At 44.1% G+C, this 19,242-nt stretch overlaps 1 protein-coding gene across 4 annotated transcripts in view; it reads right to left on the bottom strand.

Moving 5' to 3' along the window:
- Positions 1–8,160: 8,160 nt before the first annotated feature.
- Arhgap32 (Rho GTPase activating protein 32) overlaps positions 8,161–19,242 on the bottom strand; it is a 234,202-nt gene continuing 223,120 nt past the window's right edge. For all 4 annotated transcript variants that reach the window (XM_031343500.1, XM_031343498.1, XM_031343499.1 and 1 more), the window contains 4 exons: positions 18,868–18,939; positions 16,895–17,773; positions 15,254–16,236; positions 8,161–14,072 (listed from right to left, as the gene is read on the bottom strand). In XM_031343500.1, the coding sequence (XP_031199360.1) occupies positions 11,826–14,072; positions 15,254–16,236; positions 16,895–17,773; positions 18,868–18,939 (4,181 nt within the window). In that variant the 3' untranslated portion in view covers positions 8,161–11,825. The remainder of the gene's footprint in view (positions 14,073–15,253; positions 16,237–16,894; positions 17,774–18,867; positions 18,940–19,242) is intronic.

Here is a 19,242-nt window from a genome sequence, read left to right as displayed (position 1 = left end):
CGTTTCAACAAATTGTTTGTGGCCAAGGGCATTTTCCTTTGTGTCAAGCTCTCATGGAGTTTACAAACAAACAGACATAATCAGTAACTCAATAACTTCTGAGAAGTGTTATTTCAAGAATTAAGAAGGCTGTGGGATCAAATTGGGCATTCAACGGAGGCTCTCTGGTGTGTCTCTGTGATGGGGTAGCCTCCCATGGCTTGTGTATCAAGAATCTAAAAGACGATGAATCAGAGGCAGATTCTATGGGCCAGTCTGAAGAGCTTGGATTTAGTGTGTGTGTTCGGGGCTAAAATAAGGAGGAAGAATTCTCACATCCACCATGCAATAGACAGCTCCCAAACAACCTTCAGGAGACACTGATGTAAGTCTAGGATTCCACACATCCCATGAGATGTGGGAGACATGAAAAGTTTGATTTAATTACCCACTTGGTGTTTAGTCTCTCCTACAACACTTTTGCTGGCCTGTGGCCTGTGTATGCTGTGTATGCTACCGGAAAGCACTGTGTCACTGAGCAATAGCCCCAGTTTGAACACACACTTCTGATTGCTTCTACCATTCAGGGTACCTTATAGAAAGGCATAATCCTTTTGTTCTGAGAGCTGTATACACACCATGAATGGCTGTTGTGCATATCCTACCTTCTCATGTCTATTTTCCCTGGGGTGGGAGTCACAGGGGAGCTGGGTATGTTGCTAAGAAATTGAGGCGGTGTGAGGGTAGGAGGTAGGAAACCTTTCTGGACCATAGACAGCCACATTCTCTAAACTTAAGTAGGACTCAGTCCAGAGAGCCAAGATAACCTTCAAACTCTAATGGTACCAGGCACTGTCCTGACCCACTCATCTGTGATTTGGAACCCAACCTTGGAAGCTTTTTCCTGGCTTCATGGAAGCTACTCCTTGTGTGTTTAGCTTCTTAAAAGAGTCATAAAGTCCTCAGAGCCATATACCTTTCAGCCTCCTAATAGTTATAAGTGCTAATAGAAGAGAACAACTTGCCACCGTAATTAAGTAAACAATAGCAAGAGGAACTTGTATGGACAGTAATGGCCTTGCTAGCAGGTCCAGGAAACTACAAACACAGTCAGGACAATAACTTTCAGAAATTTCTTGTAGTTCTTGGGGTCAGAGAACAAGGAGGTCTTGGGGTACCTCGAAAGGGCCTGTGCAGTACCAATGGCATTCCTTCTGAACTCATGGAGCTTGGATAAAGTAGATCATTCAGGAGCGAATTAATTCTCATTTACCTAAATGTCATCATTTCTTGGCACATTGGTTTTATGTTTGCTAAAACTATCTAAGCCCTGGTTTTTTTTCTTCTCTCAAAGTTGCTATGCCAAGGAAAAGAGAGATCCTGTTCCCTCTTCACTGTCTGCCCCTCTTCACTGTCTGCATCTAGAAATGATTTGTAGGGAAGTGTGTTTTGAGAGGTCTTTCTCACCTCCAAGCAGCTTGTCTTCCTAACTTTCCAGACACTTGAGTAAGTTTTATGACTAGCTCTACCAGTGTTTGATGAGTCTGGAGACTGGACTGAAGATAATCTTGGCTTTCTTCCCTTCTGGAACCACCAACCAACACTTAGTCCAACTGTGTTGATAACACATGAGCACAAAACAAACAAAATTCATCCTTTCCATAGACAATGATCTGCTGTCTCCCAGCTGGCCAGGATGAAGGACTCTTGAGCATCTTCTTAATGTTTTGCAATGGACCTGATCATGCTTCCAATAATTACATGGACTCTACCAGACTACTGCTTAAAGCACAAGAATGTAATACTAAAAGAAACAGGAGACAGAATTCCTGCCTTCTAAAGAGTCCACACTCCAGATGAGTAAGATAATACATAAAATGAGATAATAGCTGATTAGGGGCTTTGAGAGTACAGTAGAGCATTTTAACAGGGTGACTGAGGAAGCCATCTCCAAGGCAAAGAGGTAGTGAAAGAGCAAGGGTCTGAACATGTGGGGTTGAGCCAGTGTGAAGGGTGAGTGGAAGGAAACCTGACATGTTTATGGAAGAGTAATGGGCCCATGAGACTGCAGTGACTCATCAGAAGGAAAGTGGCCACACTTGGCTCTCAGACCAACTCTCAGGAAAGATTTGCCAAGCTTTCCTCCATTTCCCCAGAGCTGGAGGAAGACATCATTGTCACTTCCAAAGGCCTCTCTTCCTCCACTATATGGTCAGAAAGTTACAAATATAAGGCTAACTTTTTCCCTAGTGGGTATGGATGTTTTGCCTGAATGTACATTTGCACACATATGAAGTGCTGAAAGAAACCAGAAGTATTGACTGCCCTGGCAATAGAGTTAGAGAAATTTGTTGTGAACGTGTGCTCACTGCAAGAGCAGGTAAAACTCCTAACAGCTGAGCCATCTTTCCAGCCCCGAGACTGGGATTCAGCCAGTGCATTTTACAGAGAGAGGGGGTATGGAGGGAGAATGAGAACCACCAAGAGCATGGGCTTTAATCACTGCTCTCTGGTAGTAGGATGTCAAAACATTGTTCTGAGTGATGTGTTGCCAGTTACAGAATTCAGTGGGAGGATGGGTTGAGTGGAATGGAATGAGAGGTGACAGAACCATGTGTTGCTCCAAGCTTATGATCCAGTGACCTTCCCAGGGCACATTCCCAATGAATGAGAACAAGAATGGCTTACCTTACTTTGCTTCTGGGATCCATTTGTGCATATGTGTGGTCACATGTCTAGCACAACATGCTTATGAAAGTCAGAGGACAATGTTGGGTGCTGATCCTTGACTTCCACCTTGTTTAGGATAGGATCTCTATTGTTTACTCTTGCATATACCATGGCCACTGGATATTCTCCTGTCTCAGTCAATCTTGCCATAAAAGCTCCGAGATGTGCTGTATATGGGTTCTAAGTATTCAGAATTACATTCTCACACATGCATGGCAAGCACTTTACCCATTCTGCTATTTTCATCAGGGCAAGCTTCATTTTAATGACTCACACCATATTCTCCAACATTCAGCTCCTTACAGCCTGGCTCAGGAATTAAGGGATGGAAGTAAGGATGTGAGGGGTGAGAGCCTGAACAAGGGAACTTTTACCTTATCACTGGGGTCCACAGCAAAAAAATAAGCCTCTGTGTGTGTGAGTGTGCGCACACTCTTGTGCAGGAGTGCATGTGTGTTAAAGATACTAAGATTTTGATGCTGTCACCTATAGTATAAATCTAGTTTATCTCAACTCAGGGGTAGGGGTAGTATTCCCAGAAGTTACCAGTAGCCTCAGTCACCCAGGCACTCCTGTATCATGATTTCCTAGTGTCTGAAGACACACATTGGGCCAGAAATGAAACTGATAAAAACTGCAGGCTCTAGACTTAAAAACTGGGGTTGACTCCTATTGAATGTCGGTGGAGTAAGTTCAGGTGTAATATTATTTACACTCTCTGGCCTCAGCTCCTTTCAGTTCATAGTGCTGAAGAATTCTACCTCACATAACTGATCAGAAAGACTGATGAGTTAAATAAATGTATGCGAAATACTTAAGCTAGCCTTGTACATAGTAACTGATCAGTAAGCTGTTAGTGCTATTGGCACTTTCGACACTATCAGTGCATGCTGTTCTTTTCACAAGCATTTATGTTCACGCTTGTAAAATCTGGAAGAACATATGCACGTTTAATGTTAATGGAAACAGGCTAATCATTCACCAAGTTTTATTAACTCAGTATGGAGAGAAAAGCAAAGCCATCTCTTTCTAGCATGTACACACACACACACACACACACACACACACACACACACACCTATTTTTCTCCCCAACATTTTTTCCTCCAGCAATCCAATAACTCATTCTGTCTTCTGTTAAAAGTTAACCTATAAGCAATGGAGCCAAAATTGGAGTACGACCATGCAGATACCTGCAGAAAAACAGTGCCCTCAGAAGTCATAGCTCTGAGGCCCCTGAGACAGTTTCAATAGAGAACTTATCAGATACAGAAAACACAGCTCTGACACAGAGCATGGACACTGTTCATGAGTCATACGGTCAATAAGGAAATAAAGGTTTCACCGGAAAGCTTTTTTTAAAAATGTATTTTTTTGGCATTTATTAAGACCTTGTAGTAAGCAATTGTATTGTTTGGAGACTCACTGTGATGTCTCATCTTTACTAAATTATGCCTTGACATCTAATACCAGAACCCTTTTCTTACAAAGTTTATTAGCCAGGCAAAAATATTAGCAATTATTTTACTTATTTATAGGCAGGGTCTTATTATATAGTCCTGCCTGGTCTAATGTTTACTATGTAGACTAACCTGGCCTTGGACTCAGATTTATCTGTTTCTGCTTCTCAAGCACTTAGATTATAGACTTGCACCACCACCTGGCTCTTCCTTTTTAATTGTGTCTCTGTGTGTGTATGTTTATGCGTATATGCCTGTCTATGTGGGTATATGTGGAGGCCAAAAATCAACATTAGATTGATCTTTATCACTCTCCACCCTCTTTTTTGACGCAGGATCTCCCACCGATCCTAGAGATAACAAATTTGGTTAGACTGATTAATCAGGCAATGCCTCAGTATCTTCCTTTCTCCTCCCACCATACAGGATCCCTGTATGCACGGCATTTTACACGGGTGCTGGGGATTCAAACTGAGGTCATTGGGTTTGTGCCTCAAGCACTTCACCCATTGAGCTATTCCCCAGCACACCAGTTTCTTTCTTTTATGACTTACATAAAATAAACTGTAAATGAGTACAAGTGAAATGAATTGAAGCCTTCCAAGCAATTGTGTAAACATAGGATGCCCCTCCTTTTATTCCCTGTGTGGTATTTCACTGTTTTGGTGAACTCTGGCTCATTTGTTACTTGCTCTCTCACTACGCCCTTTAAAGAGGCATGTGTAACTCAGCCCTTACAGAAACCACTGGTAGCTACTACACATTACTATTCCCATCTAGACATGAGAAAACCCCAGCTTAGCAAGTGCTGTACAAGTAGCTGTAGAAGTGAGCTCAGTAAGGGGTTGAGAATTAGTATGCCTCATCCAGGTTTCAGCTAGGTGTGCCTAAACCTGCTTTACCTGGAGCATAACTGAGTGCAGGGTCTCAGCCCTACCCCAAGCTACCTATGTGACAGCGGGCAAACTTGCCTCCTGTGTGCCTTGGCTTCGTCCATATAACAGTGGCACAAGAATAAAAGTTATAAGATATTTAATGCTTACCATAGTGCCTGCTCCTATTGAACAGCAGTTATCGGTAGCTTTAAAATACTGCCATGTTGTTTATAATTGACAAACACAACATACACACACACACACACACACACACACACACACCCTAAAAAAATTAAAAAGCAAATTATTTAATAGTCCTTATAAAAACAAACTTTTGGAAGAAATTAACACAAGTTAGCCAGAGCTATTTCTGCTTTCCACACACAGTATTTGGAATAGCTTGATTGGCTGAACACCAAGTACATTCTACCTACACTTCCTAGACAACCTGAATGCCTCACACCAGAAAAACCTCATTGTGTAAGCACACAGGAGGGAGCACCAATAGTAGTTAGCAGTCTTATGTTGTTTTGTGTTAGCTTTTTTTTGTTAAGAGAACTTACAATTTGGTCACTGTCAGAGAAATTATAAAGAAATCTGCCTCATGTATAACAGCCAACTTCCTACTACTGTGACAAAACACCCGAGTTAACCCAATTTATATTGAGAGGTTCACTCTGGCTTGACAGCTTTAGGAAGGTCAGCCTATGGCCCACTGGCCCTGTTGCTCATGGGACTGTAGTGCCACAGTACATCATGATGGAATGGTGTAGAAGAAGCCTGTTGGCCTCACTGGTGGTCAGGTAGCAAAAGGAAGAGCTGGTATCCTAATACTCTTCCCAAACATCCCTAATGAATTCCCTTCCATGAAGCCCCACTTCTTAAAGGTCCCACCAGTGACAAAGAAACAGGCTAGAGCCCAAGTAAGTACATGTGGGCCTTTAGAGAACATCTGAAATCTAAACTCTAGCACTCAGTATTCTTAAAGCAATGAGAAACCAAGGTGTAAGCCGAGAAGTGATCGTTAAGTTCCGGCAGTGAGAATCAACCACTGAACTAGGCTGCCTTCCTGAGCGCTCAGCCTTGACATCGGAAGCCCCCTGAGAGGCCGCCAACACTCCAGGTTACTGAGGCTGACTCCAGACCTATGTGGTTACACCGCCAGTCACTCTAGCTTTCTAGGTGATTATTATGGATTAGACATTTTGAGAACTACTAGCTGAGAAACTTCAGGTCTTTTTTTAAATTAGTGTGTATAAAACATTAGTTGAATGAATCTGTGAAGTCCTTGTTCTTAAATGTGGTTGTCAAATGTTTCCTATGAACTAAAACATGGGTGTGCACATGTGTAAGTCAGAGGTCAGTGCTAGGTGTTTTCTTGGGTCACTCTCCACATTTGAGACATTCTCACTGAACCTAGAACTCAACATTTTACTCAGGCTGTACAGCCCATGAACATCAGGGTTTTGCCTGTTCCCTCAGCCCACCTCGAGGCATTATCTAGGATTTTTCTATCCATGAACAGAGGAGTGCAGTCTCCAACCACATGGCACCCTCACATTCCAAACTTCCTCTCACTTGGCCCCACCTCTTCAAGACTTCATTCATCACCGCTCAATAGTGAGTTGCCACAGCTGATGACTAAAGCATTTTGCCAATACAAACATCAGAAGGACATTTCAGATCCCAGATCCCATTAAGACTGTCTTAAGGAATTCCCAAATTACCATTGCATCATAGTGGAATAATTTGTTTTGAAGTATACCAGCATCATAGTTTGTAGTTTAAAAATGCTCTGGAACTATTTTTAAATATTTAGTACAGGGTTACTTAGATGTCTTCAGCAGGTAAGAGTTTGCTGTCAGGACCGATGAGTTTGATCCCTAGAATTCCCAAGATGGAGGCAAAGAAATGACCTCCCCTATACCTGTAATGTGCTGTGGTACACACACACAGAGAAAGAGAGAGAGAGCGAGAGAGAGTGGGGAGAGGACTTAAAATTTTAAAAAATTAAGTCTCATTCTTTTTAGGAAGTACGTTCTCACAAGATGGAAACTATGTCCAAGGGTCTTAATCTTGGTGTTTGCACGTACCCTAGGTTCTTCTGCAGTGAGCAATTAGCACTACAGCAAACTACCTCTTCTAGAGCAACACAAATGACTCCAATTTCAAACTCTGACACTGCTATGTACCATCAAGTCCTCACAAATACACATTTTGGTGAGGTAAGTCCTGCATTTTCATCAATATCAAGGAAACTTGGTAAAAAAATAAGAGGAATGACAGACACTAAGAACATGCAGTGTGAGCATCCTGTCTGTCATCTCCGCTCACCTGTTTCCATGGAATCACTACTCAAGTCTGGATGTTATCTTTCTGCTTCATTTGGAGCGTGGTGTTCCAGCACATATAGCATGAGTGGACTGCCAGGGGCACCCAGACCACATAGGAAACCCTCCAGTGTTAGGAGAAGGGACAGAGCTCCACCAGGCTCTCAAGAATGCTTTTTAACTTACAGCCCACGGGAGAAGACCCATCTCTGGGAGTTGGTTTTCAAGGTCCCCTTTCCCCCAACTCTTGCTGACAGTGAAAAGACATCGGCCTGCCAGACAGCTGCATGACTCTCATCTACAAGTCACCTAACCGAACCCCTGCTTGCCCTGCTGGCCCTGGGTTGCCACGGCCAGCTTGCCACAGGGAACTGAGTCTAGAGGATGCTTATTTTCTGGCTATTTCACTCTGAAAACAGGATGTCTGAGATGTGTCGTAAGAATCTGAAGGCATGTGTTTTTCATTGCAACTCCCCCTTTGGAGGATTCTTTGAAGGCAGGAGAGTTTCCTGAGGACTGCATACTGGGTACAAGACAGCAGATCTGTTAGGGGAGCCCTAGGGCACTGTCTGCTTAGATGTTCCAGAACAGATAGAAGGCCTGTGCTCTAAAGATGAGGGTGTGAGCTGAGAGGAACGCAGCCAGATAGCACACTGTAGCTCAACAGACACACGGTCTGACCTAACAGGCCATGTGATATGAACACCTAGTCCAAACACCCCATCACTACCCCATCTACTTCATCTTAGTCCATACTAGGTCAAAAAGGAAACACATACACAAAAAGTCTGCTTTAACCTGAAATAATTCTGTTGATATTGGAACTGCTTTCAGTGGGACATTTGCTTTAAACCACAAGATATCTCCCTCTCAAGTACAAAAATCCCTTCTCACCCACCCACCCACCCACCCACCCCAGCCAAACAAACAAGGAAACAAACAAAACCCCAAACCCACAACTCAGTTTCAAATAAGTCTGGAAGAAATGAGACTGTAAATATTTACACAGGGGGCAAGAAGTAAATCACAAAACTATTTACAAAAATACACAAGCTTATATGCATTAACAATTTACACCAGTTCACAAAAATATTAAAACATAAAAAAACACTATATAAATTAAAGAACTCAAAGATATGATCTAAGACTTCCTAGGATGCTTCTCTCATGCAGGTCAGGGTTGAAAATCAGGTTTTGCTATCTCAGAATCTAAACTGTAAAAACAATCATTTTTTAAATCTCTGAACATTAACAGTACTAATCAGATAAGGAAAAGACCCTCTGTGCACATCAACATTATCTTGTACATATTAAAATACATCATTCTTGACATTTCCATAACACACAGTACTGACAATCACATGCCTCTAACCATTTGGAAGTAACTTTCTGACATACTTCAGCTTTCTTTATTACTTTCTTGCACTCTCTGCTCAGGTGACACCTTGCCAACAAACTGAATGGGTGACCAATAGGGCTGGAACAGAGAAATGGACTTTACGGGATCCTTCTCTCAAATTCACTGCTCTTCCAAACTGACAACCGGCTCTCCTGTCTCTGCTCACCTTCTAGGTCCCTCCTCTGCACAGAATTAGTCTTGGGTTTTAGTTTTTTTTTTGTTTTTTTTTTTTTTTTTAAACCTGACCCTACATTTTAAAAACTGTTTTACCATTATAAGAAATGTGCAGGCCCTGCCCTTGGGACTTGTCTCAGGGACTTCTCCAAACAGCATTTAAAATATATGAATGTATGTTTTAAAAGAAACTGAATTCAGTAAGAAATAAGGCTCAGATTAGATTTATTAGTAAGAACACGATGCCCCTGGAGCTTTTAGCTGAGCTCCTAGACTGCTATCTAGGAACATCTATTTCAATCTAACCAAACCGTGGAATTTTGCCCAAAAAATAAAATCTGGAGACATGGCTGCAAAAGTTCCAGTGGGGTGAGATGATGTTTAATGTGTAAGGCAGTTCCACTTCCATGACCATAATGCTCCACGCCAACACTTGAAAATAACATTCAGTTCCTGTGTTTGTGAAGTCTCACACAAGGCAGACGACACTGAGGTAACCTGGCTCACAGTGATTTGCCATCCAATTTCTGTACCACAGTATTAGAGAAACATGTGGGCAAAGCTGTTCCAATAGCTGAATCCAGAGTTAAGGCTGGTGCTGCATACAGTAAATAACTTTAGATTCTATCTAAAGTTTGTTTTCATACTTAATACCAATAATCTGAATTATGATTCTATCTTTAAAATATTTTTTCTGACATTTCTAAACCCAAAGGATGTTATTAATAAAGAAGTTGTTCTAAGGAGTCAACCTTAGTATTTATAAAAGAGACTTTAGTTTTGGGAGCAAACAGTATGTGCGACAACCTAATCCACAAATATCAAAATGGGCCTGGACCTTGTAGCACTTCTCTTCAGGCAAGACCTAAAGCTACGGAACTTAGCGACTTGTCTCACTGTCGGTGGCGCTGCCTCTAGCCCTCCATCTGTGCTGCTAAGGATAGTGTTCAGGGCTAGTGTGGTCTTCAAGAGGCAATGAGTTGCTTCCTTAACAAAAAAAGATGACTAGGGCTTAAAAAAAAAAACAAAACAGATAATGTCTGCCAACATATCGACACATCTGTATGCCAGGTGTATGCACCCATTAGATTTCCGGACATTCCAACAGTCATGTCTGCACTTTTAATGCAGATGCCTAAGTTCCCACAGACCTTTGCATGTATTGATATGTCCAGGTATCTGCTTTGGACTCTGTTGTACCCCTCTGGTCAATCTAGGAAATAAAGAAAACCTTGTAGACTATCTCCAAATATGAACGTGTTCTTAAAACTTTACTTCTAAATATATAGCCTTAAAATGCAAGTATATGATTTAATTACAAAGACTGCCATAAATCTAATCTTTTACAATTTCACAGCAGTAACAGCAGCAGGATTTTAGCCTCTTAAAAGATTTCTTCCTTTGCTCTAAATAAAAGATAATCCCATCCTAAAAAGCCAGAGCAGCAACCATCCAGTAAACGGAATGAAATCTCCCGTGTCTCCTACAGAGAATCTAAAAGACACAAATGTACAAAAACTCAAGTATTATCATGATTTATGGAATGCAATGTCAATCTAACTCATTCTAAACACAGGACTGCCTTATCAGTCTCTGCTGTCTATGGTGGGATAGGCCAAGATAACCAGAGGGAAGCTGGGCCCCAGAGGTGCCCTGTCCCAAGCCCAATAAGGAATGCAACTTTCAAAAGAAAGTCCTGGGTATTCACATGTTTAACATGTCTAGAGAGTTAGAAAGAGCTATTCTGAAATGCTGGTGCCGATGACAAATGCAGCAAGCCTGTGACCACACAGAGGGGAGCCAAACCATGTGACTCCTAGAATGCCAGTGGATGAGATGGGACTGCATACTCAGGGACAATGAGCAATGTACAGTTTTGTAACAGACAATTTCTACAAATTCCCAGGGGATGTGTACTCTAGGTTAGAAACATGGCAAGGACATTTATATCTCTAAGAAATTTTATTTATCCAGTTAGACCATGCTGGTCCTTTCTTAAGGAGAATATTGTGGATGACTATTTTACTGGCACTAAATTGTGCTGACCTTCTTGTGGGCCGTGCAGCGGGAAGCACACTGGAAGCACTAGTAATGCTCTGTATTAGCAGAGTTCACTGACGATACATATGAACTTCATCTTCTTTCAAAGAAAGCTCCTTAAGCTTTAACTTAGGAGCTCTCACCCTGTCAAGTGAAGAATTATCGACAGTGGGGAATACGGTTCACATTGGACTTGCTACTTACAATGCTGTGGCACTAAATGTTGAAAATCCTAATTCCTTTACCTTTTAATCCGCTAGCAGTCTAAGTGGCGTAGCTCAGGGGTCGGGGAGTTTTTCTTCTCTCTAATTTAGAATACTAGACTCCTTTGTGGACAGGGATAATGAAAGCAGAACAGAGTGGAGAGTATGCCTGGGCATGCTACATGGCCCTGTACAGGGGAGTGGTAACATAATAGGAAATGCAGAAGCCCACCAGGAAATAGAGGCAAACTGCTCTGAGCTAAGTTGCAAGTACTAAGAAGGAAGGTCAAAAGTTAAATTCAGTGGGCTAAAGGCAGTCCTCAGGGTCCTAGAGAGCAGCCCTGGAGAGCAAGTAGGGTCTGCAGCCGGCGAGAATTTCTTTACTAGGCTTTCAGCACAGCACATTACAATCATCCAGCTCTCTTGAAGGACAAACAACACAGCCTATAGATGGATGAGGTGGTAATGAGTGGGAGGGGGAAAAGTGGTGATTTACTTTAATTATACTTCTTTCATGTGGCCAGGGGGGTTGTAGCTTTTTTTTTTTTCTTAAATCTTTTTGGTTATTGAAAAAAAAAAAAAATAGAACAGTCCACTGTCCAGCAGAGGCTGCTTCAACTCTATTGCTCCTGGAGCTCATTCTGCATGGATCTGTGTGTCAGGATGTGGCAAGGACAACTCTGTGGGCAGGAAGGCCCCCTGACCCAAGGCTGTGGCGTATGTCCTGCTCTGTGGATGGACAAAGCCAGAGGGCACATAGGCCCCCATGCCTCCTCCTCCAAAGGCTCCTCGCTGGTGCTGGGGCAGGGAGTGGTAGTCCTCCAGGTTATCATACTGGGACACAACAGTCACATTGCTCTGGCGCTTGCTGTGTGTCTGATACTGGTATAGCATGCTGGGGTCCCTCTCCAGGTTCTGGGTATGGTGAAGTTTTAGGCTGTGACTCCTCTCTGGTTTGGGAGGTGGGACCATAGACTGAGAGAAGTGTTCCTCCTCCTTGTAGCAGTCTCTGGAGTGTTTCTCAGGGGCAGGTGGCTGCCTGGCTCGAGGCCTGTCCAGATCTTTGGAATGCCTCACTTCCTTGTGGTTCAGTCTTAGAGACTCCTGCCCTGATGTAATATATTTCCCAGAGTTATGGTAGTTGCTTGGCTCAGAAGTGTCTGGCATCCCCTTGGACCCATAATCTAACTGGCCAGCTCCCTGGGGATAAGGTGGTCCATTTTTTGATTCACATAATTGCCTATGGCTTGCTTCCTGATGCGCCCTGTGCTCTGGAAGGCTACAACCCATATCATGAAGCTTTCTGTTCCTAAGGCTGCTTTGCTTCTGTGGGAGGGATGGCTTTTCTACCTGTGTGCTGCCATACCCTCCATGATGGTGGGCTCTGTCAAATTCGGCCTCTGGGTGCTTCCTGTAGAAACGCTCATCCCCCTCAGGACTGACAGCCTTGGCTGGGTGCCGCCCCTCTTTCCCCTCTGCCACAGACAGAAGTCCAGTTTTCCCAGGATCTGACTTGCTGCGCAGATGGATGACATAGATCCCTCCCAAGTCATCTTGCACAGCTGGTGTCATGTTGTCATACTGCGACATGATAGGCCCTTTCACCTTTTGCCGTGCTCGACTCTCTCTGCGGATGGATTGCATGCGGTATTTTTCCATGTCCTCAAAGTCCCATGAGGTGTAGGTGTGCTTTACATCAGCAGTGGGGGGCATATTGACTACATTGTGGTCATTACCAGAGAAATAGCCAGTTGCGTTGGCCCGTGGACGTGGAGGCAAACCAGCATAGTTGTACACATTCTTTCCTTGTAGCCTTGGATTGTAGAAAGCAAAATCCCGATTGGACAGGCGGTGGAGGGGCCTCAGCTGGACTGTGCCATAGGCATCGACATCACACAAGGCCCCCTCAGGACTGTAATAGGAGCTGGAGGAGCTGGAGTACGGACTGTAACGATAATGGACCCGTCCATTCTCAAAGTAAGGCTGAAGCTGAGTTACATGATAGTCTGAGCGGGCCTGGGAGGACTGGTATGGCTTATACTGGTAGACTGGTCTTGGGCAGTAGGCTGGTTCATCATCTGGGGGAACTTCTGTCCGTGAAATGGGAACAGAGCGGATCATAGAAGGTGGGGGTGCGTGGAGGGACTGTACCCTCCGGATAGTAGGGTAAGGTAGAATGTCTTCAGGGCAGCAAGGATTCCTAACTGAAGATCCCAGAGAAGAGACATACTCAACCCGGCTACAGGGCTTGGAATGGTGTCCAGACATGTTTCTTCCTGGTGCCACATAGGTGTTATAACGAGGACCCATGGAGGCTGGTGGCTCTGATCGGGCAGCATATACCTGATGTGGCTCCAACTTATTGTGGTGTGGAGGAACACTCTGGGGGCGAAACTGGCAGTTTGGAGTCATATTGAAATGCAAACAGTTTTCTGGACCAAAGGGTTCTGTGGTGACATCAGGCCTAGTAAAGGAGGAATAGGCTATCTTCTGAGAGGCATGCTTAGGCTGTGAGACAGGGAGTGGCAAAGGCAACACATCATCCACTGAGGCTGAAGAAGGGACAAAGGAGTGGTAATTTGAATTGCTGGTGGCATCTGCAGCGTTGGAGTGCATGGCAGCAGCCATCTTGCTTTCCACTGTCCGTGTTGGGGGAACTGGGGCAGCAAAGCCACAGGAATGGCCAGGAAAAGACTCAGCACGCAGGTGGAGTGGTGGGGCCCTGCTGCTTTCCCGAACCTTCTCAGGCAGTCCCGGTTGGGGAGCAGAGGCAGCCATGGGACACTGGGCAGCAGCACTGCCATCATTGACAAAGATGGATGCAGGATCACCCATGGCTCGAGACTCAGGTGGCCTCTCTGGAGCTGGAGCCACTCCCTGGACCTGCAGAAAGACAGTGATGTTAAGAGTCTGTTGTTTAACACCCACCGTTTGGAGCCAAATGCTAATACATTTATAACGGGCAAACCCGGGCTATTTGGGTGACAGCCTGAACTTTGCCTGAGCTCTGCAGTTACACTGAACCTGACCCATGGCCCACAAAAGAGTATCTGTGTGTCTACATGGTATGCTATTACCCATGGAGACATGTGCAGTGTTCCCTAACTCCTGCTAGGGTTTAAATGTGAGGAGAGGCTGCCTTCAGTGGATCTTAATATGCAGAACCAATGACAGGGTTAGGCAAAAAACAGTGCTGGGCCTAAAAATAAACATCCTGCCTACTGGTCTCAGCACCAAAAAGATTTTATTTAATAAAAGGAGCTGATTTTATTAGCTGGCAGGAGTTTCAGAGTGACTCAGTTCCATGTAGCAAGCAGTTTAAACCTCCGGATACAGGGAAGAGTTTCAGAGTGACTTATCTGCGGTGGCAGCAAGTCAGGGCTTACTGCCTCTGTGTTCTGTCCATTCTGTCTGTGGGCCCACAGATTAAATACGCTGTCCCTGAGAGGTGAGTTCCACAAATAGTACCCTCCAGGAAGGACCAGAATTTTAACTCCTTTTGATTAAGGTTACCATAAAACCTGTGGTACTATTATCTTCTTAAAGAGGAATTAGGAAAATCCTCTGGCATTCTGTATCTTACACTCCCTCCCAAAGCAGGCATTCTAACTATGCAACACAGCTGCTCACAGCAGGGAAAATAACTGAAACTCTAGATATCATTACTTCTGAAAGCCCAGGCGATGAAGTAACTTTCAATACACTGACATCAAGGGTCGTCACAGGGTGGTCACATGACTCACCCTCAGTGAGGTAGCTAGAAAAGACAGTAACTATTTCAGCCCTGGGCTCCCTTTGCCTCGTTCTGTCAGTGTCTCCCTGTGAAAGAGCTCGTGCTTCAGGAAGGAGAAGCAGCAAGGACGGCTAAGCCCCAATCACTGGGGGCTGCTATGTCTTTACCACAAAGCCCACAGCCAGGCAATGGCAGAGATCTCCAGCTTCAAATGGCAGCTATTTCATGGAAACCTGCCACCTGACGGAAATGCATCTGACTAAAAAACAATACATCCTACCAAAAAATGGCATACCTTTGGAAAAAGTATACTTCACTGACTCTAGCTTACCTTGTGGGAATTATTTAATCCTATACTTGGTGCTTCTTGTACCTGCCCCACAACTGGTGGCTGCTCTGCAGGCCTCTGGGAAGGAGGTGGGGGGAGTGGCCGATTAGTTCTGTGCGGGCGCTGAAGGGTGGCAGCCACAAAATCAGCAGCAGTGGGTTGCTCAGCCATGACCCTGCTGGCCTCTCTGGTGCTCGTTTCGGCTCTTGCTGGAGTTGTCATCATATAAGCCATGGTGGCTGTGCTGGAATTGTCTTCAGGGGACCCAGAAAGAGGGTGGGCTTTGTCCCTAGGCAAAGTAGAAGGCATGGGAGATTTGTCTGTAAGTTCTGAGGAATGATGGGGTTTATCCATACTGGTACCAAGATAAGAGAGGGGCTGATCTCCACTGGAGAAATGAAGTGGAGACTGGTCCTGCTCCAAAAAGGAGACAGTGGACATGCTGGTCTTCCCAGCGTGGTCTTCAGGGAAACTTCCATGATCATCAGACTTTTCTGAGTCTGTTAAGGGAGCTGAAGTGCTTCTAGACTTTTCTGGATCCCCAGATAAATGATTTCGATGAAGTGAATTCCCTATTCCGTCTACTTGGTGGAGCTGCTCCCCAGAGTCAATTGTGCTGGGATGGGTAGGACCTCCCACAGCTGCTGTCTCTGGGAGAGGCTGGTTACAATTTCCGAGTCCATTGATCTGCAGGTGAAATTGCTCTGCTGGTCGGTCCGTTTGGAAATAGGTTTTATCTAGAGTAAGGCTAGAGTAGGAACTGGGCAGTTTCTCTTCAGATGGAATGCCTGCTGTGTCTCCGTAACTAGTGCCCCCAGCCTGGGAAGGCCCTGGTCTCTTCAGTGTCTGAGTTGAGGCTTGCTGTGCAGACTCAGCTAACGCTAGTGCCAACATTCGGGCGACATTTTTCGGAGGCGGTGGTGGTGGGATAAGAGAGACTGAACTGACAGGAACGGGATCCTGAGGGGGGTCATGGGTAACTGCTCCTAGTGGGAAATTGGGAAAAAAAATTAGAATGAAAAGGTAGCTTATGTTACCCTACACGGAAAGCAAAACACTCCCCATGTGATCACTAAAAACATAAAAATATGCCTTCCATATTTCAAAATGGCAATTGGTGATCTTCTATCCCACATGCAAATGCTGCTGAAACCACATCTGGTTCAAAAGGGAAACTAACACAGTGTTAAAGGTTGCAAGTCCTCTTGAACTGCTACAAAGGGTGGAGGGGAAGCAGGCCTCCACCTAACTTAGAAAAGGCCACTTAGAACACAGGCTTCCAGTGCTTAGACTGCGATAATACTTTTACACTGACAGTGTAGGCTGGCTTGCTAACTTGTAAGGCTAGAAGATAATATGCATTAGAAGAGAAAACAGAATCAAGAGCTACACAGTTGTGTAAAAATTATCCATGAATTCTGACTGTCCAGAGAGTTAAGGGGTCCTTTGTGAAGGTTCGAAGCAGGACCATGGGCCCTTTGGGGAGTTTTGTTTGCCTCATTAGGGCTTTGAGCCCACAGCACCATTCAGAAAAACATTCTTTGATTCTAGCTGTGGAGAAGGCTCTCTTAAAAGGCACAGATGGCACACAGGATGGAAGACCCCTTTTAACTTAGAGAAGGAACGGAGGAGAACAAACGGTACCTGTCTGACTCTGTCCAGAAGGTACAGCCTTGCTCTGACTGCTTGAGACAGGCAGCTCCTCTGTCCCTGGCAACTCTACTTCTTCAGCTGCCCCCTGTTCCAGGGGCTGGGCTTCTGGTTCACATCTCTCCTGTGCCTCTCTCTCACCTGTTTTCATCTTTCCTAGCTGGGTGGGGGATCTATTTATGACATCTCTTTCTTCCACACTTTTGTCCCAAGATGGAGGTGATGCATTCTGAGTTACAGTATTGGAGACAGTACTGATGACTTCTGATACCCGAGGTGGGAGAGTTACGGAAATAGGCTCAGATATGTTCATGGAAGGAGATTTGCTTAGCTTCCGTCCAATCTTCGGAGAGAAAGCATAAACAACCTTTTCTGTAAATGAAGATGGCTTAGAAGACGTCTCGTCAGTGGGGCTCAAGTCCAGGGTGAAAAATGGACTCAGTTTCTCCTGGACTGGAGACACAGGTTCAGAACTTGCAGTGCTTCCTGGAGTCTGTGACTGGCTACCACCTGCTTCCACATCCTTCTTACTGGTACTCAGTTTATCCCTGGTATACCCTAATGAATCCAGAAAAGAAGCACCACTCTCCAGACACTCTGACTCAGCTTTCGGAGGACTACATTGAAATGACATCGGATCGAAGTCCAGACTAGCCACTCCGATGTCTGGTGGGCTCAAGTCAACATCCTCGGCCAAATGAGGAGACACAAGAGCTGGAATGTGAAGCAGCCCCATGTCTTCCTCACTCTCATTGTCGTGGGGCAGATTGTCATAGGAATTGCAGCGGTTCCCCAGCACGTCTCCATTGAAGGAGGCAGAGAGAGCGTCACTGCTGGATCTGGGTCTTCTAGGTCGGAACAACTTGGAATCTCCTAGTAAAAATGGACAACAAAGTCAGAGCATGGCTGTCATGGGACACACAGCACCATGATTAGTCACCTATCTAGCACAGTAGTAACTGTGCAACTTTAATTTTTCTTCCCATGAACCATCCCTGGGTGTACAAACATCAGTTACATTTGTGGTAAGAGAACTTCTAAATAAAACACTAATTAACAAGCACATGCTCTACAGCTGATCCACAGCCTGGGTAAGAAAATGACAAGGGACTCTTGGAATGTATTACAAATTTAACATTGACAATTGGTGTGACTCTGAGCAAACTTTCCAACTTTCTTTGTGTCTTACTTATTTTCTCACTGTCTCTTATTTTGTCTCATATTTCATTTGCAAGGTAGAAGTCATCACTTAAAATAGCACTTTGGGTAACAAATCTCTTAAAATAGCACTTTGGGTATCAAATAGTAACAAAATGTTGTTTATTATGGGGAAATATCCTTATGGTACCCCAGACAAGAAGAAACCATTTTTCTTCCTAATTAAAAAGTATTTATACACACATTTAATAGAGCACTCTATTCACACACTTAAAATCCTTCCACTTTTTTTTTTCCAATGAAAACAGACTTTTCACTTTTCAAGCAAATCCAAGTGGCACAGCTTAGCAGAACACTTGTTTTCATACAGTTTGATTCTGAATTTTAACTTATGTTGTAACCACACCTCTCCCTCCAGTATCTGCCAGGAGATGTTGGTCCTCTTTGGGGGCAGACTCGCTTTAAGGTGTCAGGTCCAACTACTAATGACCCTTGAAAACCATCCATTATTAATTAGCAAATGAGTCTCAAAGCTGCCCCTGATGACAAATCTAAAGAAAACAGTGATGCTCACTTTTAAGCATTGGCAAATAAATGTTTGCCTTGAAACATTTCAGCCATTTTACATAAACAGCATTTGTGCCAAAATACTACACCATATTAAAATACCCATGAGTTTTAACTGAACCATACTTAATGCCAATAGTATTGGAAGTGATGTTTCACAGACTTCTTGCTAAGTATATATTCATAACATTGCTGCATATATGTGGCTTTATGTAATCCGTTCGAGGACACTTCAGTCTTACCATCAACTGCATGGAGAGAAGTAAGGGACTCCTCACTTTTAGCTGAGCGGAGGGTTCCTTCTGCCCTGCCACCTAAACAATAAAAACCAAGCAGTATAAAACCTGTGATTGTTGAGGACTGTGCAGTTAAAGGGTCTGGGGCTTCCCTAGCAATGCTTGTATCTCCAAGTGTGATTAGCTGTACATTTTGGAGTCATATTTAGCTTAGCACTCCAGTATGCAATGTGCTGTGTTATTCTGTTCCCCATGTGAAGAGGGGGAAAAAAAAACAAAAAACCTTCTTCCCAAAGCCTATGAGTGTACACACACAAATGCGGACAAGACATCCATACACATAAAATATCATTTTCTAAAATACAGTTAGCATTCCTAGTC

The sequence above is a fragment of the Mastomys coucha genome, unplaced genomic scaffold (assembly GCF_008632895.1).
Source record: "Mastomys coucha isolate ucsf_1 unplaced genomic scaffold, UCSF_Mcou_1 pScaffold23, whole genome shotgun sequence".
Classification (NCBI taxonomy): Eukaryota; Metazoa; Chordata; class Mammalia; order Rodentia; family Muridae; genus Mastomys; species Mastomys coucha.
The sequence above is the reverse complement of the archived record's forward strand: the minus strand, read 5'-3'. Positions and strand labels throughout refer to the sequence as shown.